General features: G+C 49.7%; 1 protein-coding gene across 1 annotated transcript in view; it reads right to left on the bottom strand.

The window, feature by feature from the left end:
* Positions 1-13,286, bottom strand: part of LOC309543491 (sodium-dependent proline transporter-like) — a 53,397-nt gene extending 40,111 nt beyond the window's left edge. Inside the window, exons 1-2 of the mRNA XM_082275968.1 lie at positions 13,174-13,286; positions 712-843 (exon numbers count right to left, since the gene is read on the bottom strand). Coding sequence (XP_082132094.1) covers positions 712-817 — 106 coding nt within the window. The 5' untranslated portion in view covers positions 818-843; positions 13,174-13,286. The remainder of the gene's footprint in view (positions 1-711; positions 844-13,173) is intronic.
* Positions 13,287-14,882: the final 1,596 nt, after the last annotated feature.

Below are 14,882 nucleotides of genomic sequence, written 5' to 3' on the forward strand. Positions count from 1 at the left end.
TCATGCATTACTACTGGGTACTAAGTATGACCTTCAGTGATTTCCTACTGGGTACTAAGTATGACCTTCAGTGATTTCCTACTGGGTACTAAGTATGACCTTCAGTGATTTCCTACTGGGTACTAAGTATGACCTTCAGTGATTTCTTACTGGGTACTAAGTATGACCTTCAGTGATTTCCTACTGGGTAATAAGTATGACCTTCAGTGATTTCCTACTGGGTACTAAGTATGACCTTCAGTGATTTCCTACTGGGTACTAAGTATGACCTTCAGTGATTTCTTACTGGGTACTAAGTATGACCTACAGTGATTTCCTACTGGGTAATAAGTATGACCTTCAGTGATTTCCTACTGGGTACTAAGTATGACCTTCAGTGATTTCCTACTGGGTACTAAGTATGACCTTCAGTGATTTCCTACTGGGTACTAAGTATGACCTTCAGTGATTTCTTACTGGGTACTAAGTATGACCTTCAGTGATTTCCTACTGGGTAATAAGTATGACCTTCAGTGATTTCCTGTGACATTGTATGGTTGTACCCCCAGCCTGGTGTGTCAGAGGAGCTGAGGTTCTGGAGAAGATCAAGGCAAAGAACAGAGGACCCCCTGCCCCATGTACAGAATATGTAAAGGGTTCAGCTCCACCTTTACACAGCGCTTTATCTTCAGGGTGGAGCTCTTAGTTCAGCTCCATTTTCTAACACATTACCTTTCAGGATCGGGCAGCACTTCCAGACAGTGATGGGACCCGCGGCCCCATACTGGCCTAGACTCAGCTCCATCAGGAAGAGGGGGAGGCCAGTGAAGAAGAGCATGATGGAGTAGGGTATGAGGAAGGCTCCTGAGAGAGGAAAAAAAAAACAACATTCACCATCAGATATAATCCAACCAATTGAGCATATACAACATAACAATCTCATTCTGGATTCTGCTAAGCTCGGTTTGACGGGAGTCACTTTGGTTGGGGGGCCCGTGGAACCCAGCTGACCTTAGAGAGGTTGGTAAATATCTGTCTCAGCCCCCTAGGTCCCTCTTATGTGTAAGTCACCCCTGTGTCTATTAGGGGCACAGGGTGACTAAGAAAATGATGGCCAGATACTTAATGGACACTGAGACTGTGGTTTACATTACTTCAAATGGGACAGTAATATTTATCCACAATATCCCTCAAGAAGTCAAAGATGCATTAACTCCACTGTATCAGAAGGATGGAACATTGTTTGAGCTTTACCTAATAGACTATTGTAGGTAGGAGATGGACAGTCTGCTACTGGGGTCTCCTGCTAAGGTGTTCTGTGTTTATACGTAGGATAATGTGTAATGCACTTCATTTTATTCTTGTTGCCGGCAATCTGGTCATCCAGGCTGGTTTAAGTGCCAAGTTAATTAGCATGTTAATTATAACATTGTCTAGGTGTGGGTTCCCATTCACCTATTGTTTCTGTCAGATAGTTAGTTAATTAGCTCAGGTTAATTATGTTTCTGTATACAATTTCATCTGCATATGATAATGTAATCAGGCTCACCTGACATGGTGGGGTATATATTCTGTGCGAGGTTGTTCAATAAACGGTTCCAGATCTTATACAAGCTATACTCGGCTAGTCTTGTATGTAGGGTGGCTATAATATCTGATATCTATATTTAAGACTGAAGGAAGTGATAACGGAAGCACGCAAGCACATTGTGAGTCGGTTCCGTCACACTCTGGATATGGAGGATCACAGATCTGGCTTTAAATGACAAGGAGAAGACTCTTCACCCATGGACCCTCTACACATGAATCCCTCCCGGCCAGTCCTGTGATTCACATGGCCAGGAAGACCACGCCTCCTTTCTCATAACCTCCCTTTGCATTGTCCTCCTTCCCCAGGGATGAAATATGTCCCCCTTCCCCAGTGATGATATGTATACATTCTCCCGAGGTAATGATATGTTTATTACCCCCTCCCCCAGTGATGATATGTATATGTCCCCTTCCCCAGTGATGATATGTACTAACCTCAGGACATGCATGTGGGACTCTACAGGTCTTTATATGAGCTAGTTATGGAGAACAAGTAACCCTCGGCTACTGTGAATGGCTGTATTCCTAGATATGCCCTGGACCAGCCTGGACATATGTCCGAGAAGAGCCAGTCTCCATCCCTATCTATTCCTGAGGACAGCCAGTCTCCATCCCCATCTATTCCTGAGGACAGCCAGTCTCCGTCCCCATCTATTCCTAAGGACAGCCAGTCTCCGTCCCCATCTATTCCTAAGGACAGCCAGTCTCCGTCCCCATCTATTCCTGAGGAGAGCCAGTCTCCGTCCCCATCTATTCCTGAGGACAGCCAGTCTCCGTCCCCATCTATTCCTGAGGACAGCCAGTCTCCGTCCCCATCTATTCCTGAGGAGAGCCAGTCTCCGTCCCCATCTATTCCTGAGGAGAGCCAGTCTCCGTCCCCATCTATTCCTGAGGAGAGCCAGTCTCCGTCCCCATCGATTCCTGAGGACAGCCAGTCTCCGTCCCCATCTATTCCTGAGGACAGCCAGTCTCCGTCCCCATCTATTCCTGAGGACAGCCAGTCTCCATCCCCATCTATTCCTGAGGACAGATAGTCTCCGTCCCATCTATTCCTGAGGACAGCCAGCCTCCATCCCCATCTATTCCTGAAGAAAGCCAGTCTCCATCCCCATCTATTCCTGAGGACAGCCAGTCTCCATTCCCATCTACTCCTGAGGAGAGCCAGTCTCCATCCCCATCTACTCCTGAGGAGAGCCAGTCTCCGTCCCCATCTATTCCTGAGGAAAGCCAGTCTCCGTCCCCATCTATTCCTGAGGACAGCCAGTCTCCATCCCCATCTATTCCTGAGGAGAGCCAGTCTCCATCCCCATCTATTCCTAAGAACAGCCAGTCTCCATCCCCATCTACTCCTGAGGAGAGCCAGTCTCCATCCCTATCTATTCCTAAGGACAGCTAGTCTCCATCCCCATCTACTCCTGAGGAGAGCCAGTCTCCATCCCCATCTATTCCTGAGGAGAGCCAGTCTCCATCCTCATCTATTCCTAAGGACAGCCAGTCTCCATCCCCATCTACTCCTGAGGAGAGCCAGTCTCCGTCCCCATCTATTCCTGAGGACAGCCAGTCTCCGTCCCCATCTATTCCTAAGGACAGCCAGTCTCCGTCCCCATCTATTCCTGAGGAGAGCCAGTCTCCGTCCCCATCTATTCCTGAGGAGAGCCAGTCTCCGTCCCCATCTATTCCTGAGGAAAGCCAGTCTCCGTCCCCATCTATTCCTGAGGAGAGCCAGTCTCCGTTCCCATCTATTCCTGAGGAGAGCCAGTCTCCATCCCTATCTATTCCTGAGGACAGCCAGTCTCCATCCCCATCTATTCCTAAGGACAGCCAGTCTCCATCCCCATCTACTCCTAAGGACAGCCAGTCTCCATCCCCATCTACTCCTGAGGAGAGCCAGTCTCCATCCCTATCTATTCCTAAGGACAGCCAGTCTCCATCCCCATCTATTCCTGAGGACAGCCAGTCTCCGTCCCCATCTATTCCTGAGGACAGCCAGTCTCCGTCCCCATCTATTCCTAAGGACAGCCAGTCTCCGTCCCCATCTATTCCTGAGGAGAGCCAGTCTCCGTCCCCATCTATTCCTGAGGAGAGCCAGTCTCCGTCCCCATCTATTCCTGAGGAGAGCCAGTCTCCATCCCCATCTACTCCTGAGGAGAGCCAGTCTCCATCCCTATCTATTCCTGAGGACAGCCAATCTCCATCCCCATCTATTCCTAAGGACAGCCAGTCTCCATCCCCATCTATTCCTAAGGACAGCCAGTCTCCATCCCCATCTACTCCTGAGGAGAGCCAGTCTCCATCCCTATCTATTCCTAAGGACAGCCAGTCTCCATCCCCATCTACTCCTGAGGAGAGCCAGTCTCCATCCCTATCTATTCCTGAGGAGAGCCAGTCTCCATCCCTATCTATTCCAAAGGACAGCCAGTCTCCATCCCCATCTACTCCTGAGGAGAGCCAGTCTCCATCCCTATCTATTCCTGAGGACAGCCAGCCTCCATCCCCATCTATTCCTGAGGACAGACAATCTCGGTCCCCATCTATTCCCGAGGAGAGCCAGTCTTTGTCCCCATCTATTCCTGAGGAGAGACAGTCTCCGTCCCCATCTATTCCTGAGGAGAGCCAGCCTCCATCCCCATCTATTCCTGAGGACAGCCAGTCTCCATCCCCATCTATTCCTGAGGACAGCCAGTCTCCGTCCCCATCTATTCCTGAGGACAGACAGTCTCCATCCCCATCTATTCCTGAGGACAGACAGACAGTCTCCATCCCCATCTATTCCTGAGGACAGCCAGTCTTCATCCCCATCTATTCCTGAGGACAGACAGTCTCCATCCCCATCTATTTCTGAGGACAGAGTCTCCATCCCCATCTCTTCCTGAGGACAGACAATCTCCGTCCCCATCTATTCCTGAGGAGAGCCAGTCTTTGTCCCCATCTATTCCTGAGGACAGACAGTCTCCTTCCCCATCAATTCCTGAGGACACCCAGTCTCCGTCCCCATCTATTCCTGAGGACAGCCAGTCTCCGTCCCCATCTATTCCTGAGGAGAGCCAGTCTCCGTCCCCATCTATTCCTGAGGAGAGCCAGTCTCTATCCCCATCTATTCCAGAGGAGAGCCAGTCTCCATCCCCATCTATTCCTTGGGACAGACAGTCTCCATCCCCCATCTATTCCCAGTCTCCGTCCCCATCTATTCCTGAGGACAGACAGTCTACATCCCCATCTATTCCTGAGGACAGCCAGTCTCCATCCCCATCTATTCCTGAGGACAGACAGTCTACATCCCCATCTATTCCTGAGGACAGACAGTCTCTATCCCCATCTATTCCTGAGGACAGACAGTCTCTATCCCCATCTATTCCTGGGGACAGACAGTCTCCATCCCCCATCTATTCCTGGGGACAGATAGTCTCCATCCCCCATCTATTCCTGAGGACAGACAGTCTCCATCCCCCATCTATTCCTGAGGACAGACAGTCTCCATTCCGATCTATTCCTGAGGACAGACAAACTCCATCCCCATCTATTCCTGAGGACAGCCAGTCTCCGTCCCCATCTATTCCTGAGGACAGCCAGTCTCCATCCCCATCTATTCCTGAGGACAGCCAGTCTCCATCCCCATCTATTCCTGAGGACAGACAGTCTCCGTCCCCATCTATTCCTGAGGACAGCCAGTCTTCGTCCCCATCTATTCCTGAGGACAGACAGTCTCCATCCCCATCTATTTCTGAGGACAGACAGTCTCCATCCCCATCTCTTCCTGAGGACAGACAATCTCCGTCCCCATCTATTCCTGAGCAGAGACAGTCTCCGTCCCCATCTATTCCTGAGGAGAGCCAGCCTCCATCCCCATCTATTCCTGAGGACAGCCAGTCTCCATCCCCATCTATTCCTGAGGACAGCCAGTCTCCGTCCCCATCTATTCCTGAGGACAGACAGTCTCCGTCCCCATCTATTCCTGAGGACAGACAGTCTCCATCCCCATCTATTCCTGAGGACAGACAGTCTCCGTCCCCATCTATTCCTGAGGACAGCCAGTCTTCGTCCCCATCTATTCCTGAGGACAGACAGTCTCCATCCCCATCAATTTCTGAAGACAGACAGTCTCCATCCCCATCTCTTCCTGAGGACAGGCAATCTCCGTCCCCATCTATTCCTGAGGAGAGCCAGTCTTTGTCCCCATCTATTCCTGAGGACAGACAGTCTCCTTCCCCATCAATTCCTGAGGACACCCAGTCTCCGTCCCCATCTATTCCTGAGGACAGCCAGTCTCCGTCCCCATCTATTCCTGAGGAGAGCCAGTCTCCGTCCCCATCTATTCCTGAGGACAGACAGTCTCCATTCCCATCTATTCCTGAGGACAGACAGTCTCCATCCCATCTATTCCTGAGGACAGACAGTCTCCATCCCATCTATTCCTGAGGAGAGCCAGTCTCCGTCCCCATCTATTCCTGAGGAGAGCCAGTCTCTATCCCCATCTATTCCTGAGGAGAGCCAGTCTCCATCCCCATCTACTCCTGAGGACAGACAGTCTACATCCCCATCTATTCCTGAGGACAGACAGTCTACATCCCCATCTATTCCTGAGGACAGCCAGTCTCCATCCCCATCTATTCCTGAGGACAGACAGTCTACATCCCCATCTATTCCTGAGGACAGACAGTCTCTATCCCCATCTATTCCTGAGGACAGACAGTCTCTATCCCCATCTATTCCTGGGGACAGACAGTCTCCATCCCCCATCTATTCCTGAGGACAGCCAGTCTCCATCCCCATCTATTCCTGAGGACAGACAGTCTCCGTCCCCATCTATTCCTGAGGACAGCCAGTCTCTATCCCCATCTATTCCTGAGGACAGACAGTCTCCATCCCCATCTATTTCTGAGGACAGACAGTCTCCATCCCCATCTCTTCCTGAGGACAGACAATCTCCGTCCCCATCTATTCCTGAGGAGAGCCAGTCTTTGTCCCCATGTATTCCTGAGGAGAGACAGTCTCTGTCCCCATCTATTCCTGAGGAGAGCCAGCCTCCATCCCCATCTATTCCTGAGGAGAGCCAGTCTCCATCCCCATCTATTCCTGAGGACAGACAGTCTCCGTCTCCATCTATTCCTGAGGACAGACAGTCTCCGTCCCCATCTATTCCTGAGGACAGACAGTCTCCATCCCCATCTATTCCTGAGGACAGACAGTCTCCGTCCCCATCTATTCCTGAGGACAGCCAGTCTTCGTCCCCATCTATTCCTGAGGACAGACAGTCTCCATCCCCATCTATTTCTGAGGACAGACAGTCTCCATCCCCATCTCTTCCTGAGGACAGACAGTCTCCATCCCTATCTATTCCTGAGGAGAGCCAGTCTTTGTCCCCATCTATTCCTGAGGAGAGACAGTCTCCGTCCCCATCTATTCCTGAGGACAGCCAGTCTCCGTCCCCATCTATTCCTGAGGACAGACAATCTCCATCCCCATCTATTGCTGAGGAGAGCCAGTCTCCATCCCCATCTATTCCTGAGGACAGCCAGTCTTCGTCCCCATCTATTCCTGAGGACAGACAGTCTCCTTCCCCATCTATTCCTGAGGACAGACAGTCTCCATCCCCCATCTATTCCTGAGGACAGACAGTCTCCGTCCCCATCTATTCCTGAGGAGAGCCAGTCTCCATCCTCATCTATTCCTGAGGACAGACAGTCTCCTTCCCCAACAATTCCTGAGGACACCCAGTCTCCGTCCCCATCTATTCCTGAGGACAGCCAGTCTCCGTCCCCATCTATTCCTGAGGACAGCCAGTCTCCGTCCCCATCTATTCCTAAAGGAGAGCCAGTCTCCATCCCCATCTATTCCTGAGGACAGACAGTCTACATCCCCATCTATTACTGAGGACACCCAGTCTCCGTCCCCATCTATTCCTGAGGACAGACAGTCTACATCCCCATCTATTCCTGAGGACAGCCAGTCTCCATCCCCATCTATTCCTGAGGACAGACAGTCTACATCCCCATCTATTCCTGAGGACAGACAATCTCTATCCCCATCTATTCCTGAGGACAGACAATCTCCGTCCCCATCTATTCCTGGGGACAGACAGTCTCCATCCCCCATCTATTCCTGGGGACAGATAGTCTCCATCCCCCATCTATTCCTGAGGACAGACAGTCTCCATCCCCCATCTATTCCTGAGGACAGACAGTCTCCATTCCCATCTATTCCTGAGGACAGACAAACTCCATCCCCATCTATTCCTGAGGACAGCCAGTCTCCGTCCCCATCTATTCCTGAGGACAGCCAGTCTCCATCCCCATCTATTCCTGAGGACAGCCAGTCTCCATCCCCATCTATTCCTGAGGACAGACAGTCTCCGTCCCCAGCTATTCCTGAGGAGAGCCAGTCTCCGTCCCCATTTATTCCTGAGGAGAGCCAGTCTTCGTCCCCATTTATTCCTGAGGACAGACAGTCTACATCCCCATCTATTACTGAGGACACCCAGTCTCCGTCCCCATCTATTCCTGAGGACAGACAGTCTACATCCCCATCTATTCCTGAGGACAGCCAGTCTCCGTCCCCATCTATTCCTGAGGACAGCCAGTCTCCATCCCCAGCTATTCCTGAGGACAGCCAGTCTCCATCCCCATCTATTCCTGAGGACAGCCAGTCTCTATCCCCATCTATTTCTGAGGACAGACAGTCTCCGTCCCCATCTATTTCTGAGGACAGACAGTCTCCGTCCCCATCTGTTCCTGAGGACAGACAGTCTCCATCCCCATCTATTTCTGATAAGAGATGGCCTTCATTATGAATATTGCTGAGTAGAGTAATAGTGACTCAGAATGTGAGGCTGACACCATGTAGAATGTAAACCTGTTCTGGGCAGAGTGATCTAGCGATGTTGTCACCGGTCTGACATGTCGATCAGTCAGGTTTCACTGCAGTCTACCTGCTAATTATGTATTGGGCGTGGAGAGGAAATCAGATGAATAAACACAATTATCCTCGGTTCATTATCCCGGGACACACAGTGACCTTCCAATCTCAGTGTTCACTATAAATATAGAACCTAACCCGAGACACACTATGACTTCCCTCCTCCCAGTGTTCTTTATTGATATATAAACTGACAATGGTGGAGGACCTCAGTTATGGGGGATGGAGGAGATCAGTTATGGGGGGGATGGAGGACCTCAGCTATGGGGGGGGGGAGATGGATCACCTCAGCTATGTGGGGATGGAGGACCTCAGCTATGGGTAGATGGGGAAAAAAATCAAGGACCTCAGCTATGGTGGGGGGGGGGGGGGGGTGAATCAAGGACCTCAGCTTTAAAAATGGGGAAAGAGGACCTCAGCTATGAAGGGGGATGGAGGACCTCAGCTTGGGGGGGGGAACCTTAGCTTTGGGGGAGGGAGGGATTGGGTACCTCAGCTATGGGGGGGGGGGAATGGAGGACCTCAGTTATGGGGGTGGGTGAAGGACCTAAGTTATGGGGGGGGGGGAGTGGTGGAGGAAATCAGCTATGGTGGGGTAGAGGACCTCAGCTTTGGGGGGGGGGTGGAGGGCCAAATATTTGGGGGGGGGGTGGAGGATCTCAGCTATGGGGGGATGAAGGACCTCAGTTATGGTGGGGGGGGGGTGAATCAAGGACCTCAGCTATGGGGGGATGAAGGACCTCAGTTATGGGCGGTGGAGAAGCTCAGTTATGGGGAATGGAGGACCTCAGTCATGTGGGTATGAAAGACCTCATTTATTGTGGGGGTGAAGGACCTCAGTTATCCCCGCGTGTGTCACCGGTGGCTCCGATGTCCTCCAGTCACTCGCGATCTCCCGGTGGAGAGGGAGGAAGGCAGGCGGCTGATGTAATCACAACCAACTGTCATTCTCCCTGATGTAACTGCAGACATCATACCATCCTGCTATGTAGGATCGTATGTCTCTGTGGTTACATCACTAGCCACACCCCCCACAGTTAGAATCACGCCCCTAGGGATACATTTAACCCCTTGATCACCAATAAAATAAACCCCTTCCCTACCAGTGTCATTAGTACAGTGACAGTGCATATGTATAGCACTGATTACTGTAGTAATGTCACTGGTACCCCCAAAAGTGTCAAAAATGTCAGTCAAGGGTCCAATCTGTCCGCCGCAAAGTCGCAGTACCACAAAAAAAAAGAAAAAACGCAGATCGCCGCCATTACTAGTTAAAAAAAAAAAATATAAAAATGACAGAAATCTTTCCCTTCGTTAGTAAACGCAAAAACTTTTGCGCCAACCAATCAAAATACGCTTAATGCGATTTTTTCTTACCAAAAATATGTAGCAGAAAACAAATTACAAATACATTTTTTTTTTGGGTATTTCATGTAAGATGTGAAAAATATTGTTATTTTTTCAAAATTGTCGCTATTTTTTTGTTTATAGCGCAAAAAATAAAAATCGCACAGGTGATCAAATACCACCAAAAGAAAGCTCTGTTTATGGGAAAAAAAGGACGTCAAATTCATTTGGGTACAGCGTCGCACGACCGCGCAATTGCCTGCTAAAGTCACGCAGTGCCGAATCGCAAAATACCCCCTGGTCTTTGAGCAGCCAAATCCTCCGGGGCTTAAGTGGTTAAAGTTCAAGTTAGGCGTAGATCCAAGGACCAACTGGTAACAAGGAACTGTAATGTGCCGATCTAGATAGATTCACATAGGAGATCCAGTGGGATCTCAGAAGATAGATTCACATAGGAGATCCAGTGGGATCTCAGAAGATAGATTCACATAGGAGATCCAGTGGGATCTCAGAAGATAGATTCACATAGGAGATCCAGTGGGATCTCAGAAGATAGATTCACATAGGAGATCCAGTGGGATCTCAGAAGATAGATTCACATAGGAGATCCAGTGGGATCTCAGAAGATAGATTCACATAGGAGATCCAGTGGGATCTCAGAAGATAGATTCACATAGGAGATCCAGTGGGATCTCAGAAGATAGATTCACATAGGAGATCCAGTGGGATCTCAGAAGATAGATTCACATAGGAGATCCAGTGGGATCTCAGAAGATAGGTTCACATAGGAGATCCAGTGGGATCTCAGAAGATAGATTCACATAGGAGATCCGGCTGGATCTCAGAAGATAGATTCACATAGGAGATCCAGTGGGATCTCAGAAGATAGATTCACATAGGAGATCCAGTGGGATCTGAGAAGATAGATTCACATAGGAGATCCAGTGGGATCTGAGAAGATAGATTCACATAGGAGATCCAGTGGGATCTGAGAAGATAGATTCACATAGGAGATCCAGTGGGATCTCAGAAGATAGATTCACATAGGAGATCCAGTGGGATCTGAGAAGATAGATTCACATAGGAGATCCAGTGGGATCTGAGAAGATAGATTCACATAGGAGATCCAGTGGGATCTGAGAAGATAGATTCACATAGGAGATCCAGTGGGATCTCAGAAGATAGATTCACATAGGAGATCCAGTGGGATCTGAGAAGATAGATTCACATAGGAGATCCAGTGGGATCTGAGAAGATAGATTCACATAGGAGATCCAGTGGGATCTCAGAAGATAGATTCACATAGGAGATCCAGTGGGATCTCAGAAGATAGATTCACATAGGAGATCCAGTGGGATCTCAGAAGATAGATTCACATAGGAGATCCAGTGGGATCTGAGAAGATAGATTCACATAGGAGATCCAGTGGGATCTCAGAAGATAGATTCACATAGGAGATCCAGTGGGATCTCAGAAGATAGATTCACATAGGAGATCCAGTGGGATCTGAGAAGATAGATTCACATAGGAGATCCAGTGGGATCTCAGAAGATAGATTCACATAGGAGATCCTGTGGGATCTCAGAAGATAGATTCACATAGGAGATCCAGTGGGATCTCAGAAGATAGATTCACATAGGAGATCCAGTGGGATCTCAGAAGATAGATTCACATAGGAGATCCAGTGGGATCTCAGAAGATAGATTCACATAGGAGATCCAGTGGGATCTCAGAAGATAGATTCACATAGGAGATCCAGCGGGATCTCAGAAGATAGATTCACATAGGAGATCCAGGGGGATCTCAGAAGATAGATTCACATAGGAGATCCAGTGGGATCTCAGAAGATAGATTCACATAGGAGATCCAGGGGGATCTCAGAAGATAGATTCACATAGGAGATCCAGTGGGATCTCAGAAGATAGATTCACATAGGAGATCCAGTGGGATCTCAGAAGATAGATTCACATAGGAGATCCAGTGGGATCTCAGAAGATAGATTCACATAGGAGATCCAGTGGGATCTCAGAAGATAGGTTCACATAGGAGATCCAGTGGGATCTCAGAAGATAGATTCACATAGGAGATCCAGTGGGATCTCAGAAGATAGGTTCACATAGGAGATCCAGTGGGATCTCAGAAGATAGATTCACATAGGAGATCCGGCTGGATCTCAGAAGATAGATTCACATAGGAGATCCGGCTGGATCTCAGAAGATAGATTCACATAGGAGATCCAGTGGGATCTCAGAAGATATAGAGTAACCAGTACAGAGTGGCGACTTGATATTGTTGGCCCTGTGTGGTCCAATAGAAAGTCCGCACTGATCCTGTGGTAACAGGAATTTATGTATTGCATGAATAAACCTTATCAGAGCTTCTAGCCGGAGAATCCTGGCCATATACGAGAGGCCGTGACCAGGGCCGTCTTTACCACAGGGCAAAAGGGGGAGCTGCCCTGGGCCCAGTCATTGTTGTGGGGCCCAATGCAGCTGCCCCTTGAGCCCGCACTGCCTGCAAATAGGTAATGAGTGGATTTTGGAGGGCCCAAGAAAATATTTGCCCAGGGTCCAATCAATATTAAAGATGGCCCTAGGGCCCGTGACCCTCCCAGCCTAAGATGGCGTGGATCCCGATCCGTGCCGCTGCCTTCTGTGCCACACTAGACAAGTTTATTATATATTTGTAAAACCGGATGTAGCTCTAGCTGCCTTCCCTCCTATTGGTCCCCTGTGTTTTATTCACCACGCATATTATAGAGAAGAACCACTCTGATTCATAAAGGTCCTGAGGAAGCTCATGACGAAACGCGTAGACCAGTTAATCGAGCCCAAGTAGTAATGATTTATCATTTATGAGACTACATGCTGTTGGCTTTGTTTTTTCTTTGGTGTCCTGTATAGTTTTTTGTCTCTTTACCTCATTTTATAATGTAATCAATAAAGATTGTATTTTTCTGGTAGATTTTGAGTCCTGCATCTCATTATGTACCTTTTGAAGTCCCCCCCCCCACCCCCCCAGGGGTATGTTTGGTTGTATTTTTTTTTCGGAATTATTTGGATGACGGCACTCATTGGTCAGTTCACTTTCATTTTCAGAGGAAATTATTTCATTCTATGTCTGCAATTATTCTCCGAGTCACAACCCCCCTCCCCATGAATCAGCGAAGGGGGCTGGACAATCTCGGGGGGGGGGGAGAAGGGGGTGGAGACTGGGGCAGACACTCCCTCCTGTGATGTCATTGAGCAGCAGCAGGGTTCCCTCCCCCTCACAGCCTGGTTTGAAGTTTCAGCTGGTGTGGGGGGATGAGAGAGGTGTGATATGATTGGCTGGCTGTGCCCTCACCTCCCCCGTTCCTGTAGCAGAGGTAGGGGAACCTCCAGACATTGCCCAATCCTACGCAGTACCCAATACAGGAGAGCAGGAACTCATATTTCCCCCCCCAGGTCTCACGGGGGGCGGGGCCTGCAGGCAGGGTGGTCGATGATGACGAAGGGGTGCTGGCATTGGGTTGGAGGTCGGATCCCGGAGCAGCCGATATCCCCTGAAAGAAAGAAAATAACATTCCAATATATGGACATCCGGCATCATCCAACCCTTTCCACCTCAGCCTAAATGCTCCTGGCCTGACCTTTTCCTTTCTCTGATTTCAGCTCTTCCAATCATGGAGGTTCAGCATCACATATGGGTGTTACCTATGTAAATAAAGTATGCCACTCCAAACCATTGTGATATTTGCATAACTCCTCCCACTACTGGCATCAGGGGTGAAGGCTCCATGAGGAGTACTGAGGTGGGGGCTGGGATGCTTTTAGGAAGCTATATACTGCCCCCCCCTGCTGGCCCCTCCCACCAGCCATGAACTGCTTGCATTGCATAAGAAAGCACAGAGACCCAATGATGACTTTCTCTCTCCTATGTTGGCGGTCTCTCTCTCTCCTATGTTGGCGGTCTCTCTCTCTCTCTCTTGTGTTGGCGGTCTCTCTCTCTCTCTCCTATGTTGTCGGTCCTCTCTCTCTCCTATTGTTGGCGGTCTCTCTCTCTCTCCTATGTTGGCGGTCTCTCTATGTTGGCCGTCTCTCTCTCTTGTGTTGGCGGTCTCTCTCTCCTATGTTGTCGGTCTCTCTCTCTCCTATGTTGACGGTCTCTCTCTCTCTCCTATGTTGACGGTCTCTCTCCTATGTTGGCGGTCTCTCTCTCTCTCCTATGTTGGCGGTCTCTCTCTCTCCTATGTGGCGGTCTCTCTCTCTCCTATGTTGGCCGTCTCTCTCTCTTGTGTTGGCGGTCTCTCTCTCCTATGTTGGCGGTCGCTCTCTCTCCTATGTTGACGGTCTCTCTCTCTCTCCTATGTTGACGGTCTCTCTCTCTCTCCTATGCTGGCAGTCTCTCTCTCTCTCCTATGTTGGCGGTCTCTCTCTCTCTCCTATGTTGGCGGTCTCTCTCTCTCTCCTCTCTCTCTCCTCTCTCTCTCTCCTCTCTCTCTCCCGTCTCTCTCTCCTCTCTCTCTCTCTCTCTCTCTCTCTCTCTCTCTCTCTCTCTCTCTCTCTCTCTCTCTCTCTCTCTCTCTCTCCTCTCCTTTCTCTCTCCTCTCCTCTCTCTGCTCTCTCTCCTCTCCTCTCCTCTCTCTCCTCTCTCGTCTCTCTCTCCCTCTCTCCTCTCCCCTCTCTCCTCTCTCTCTCTCTCTCTCCCTCTCCTCTCTCTCTCTCCTCTCTCTCTCCTCTCTCTCCTCTCTCTCTCTCTCTCCCCCCTCTCTCTCCTCTCTCTCTACTCTCTCTCTACTCTCTCTCTACTCTCTCTCTACTCTCTCTCTACTCTCTCTCTCTCCTATGTTGGCGGTCTCTCTCTCTCTCCTATGTTGGCAGTCTCTCTCTCTCTCCTATGTTGGCGGTCTCTCTCTCTCTCTCCTATGTTGGCGGTCTCTCTCTCTCTCCTATGTTGGCCGTCTCTCTCTCTTGTGTTGGCGGTCTCTCTCTCCTATGTTGGCGGTCTCTCTCTCTCCTATGTTGATGGTCTCTCTCTCTCCTATGCTGGCGGTCTCTCTCTCTCTCTCCTAT

Source organism: Pelophylax lessonae (genome assembly GCF_965119305.1).
Source record: "Pelophylax lessonae genome assembly, contig: HAP1_SCAFFOLD_108, whole genome shotgun sequence".
Taxonomy (NCBI): domain Eukaryota; kingdom Metazoa; phylum Chordata; class Amphibia; order Anura; family Ranidae; genus Pelophylax; species Pelophylax lessonae.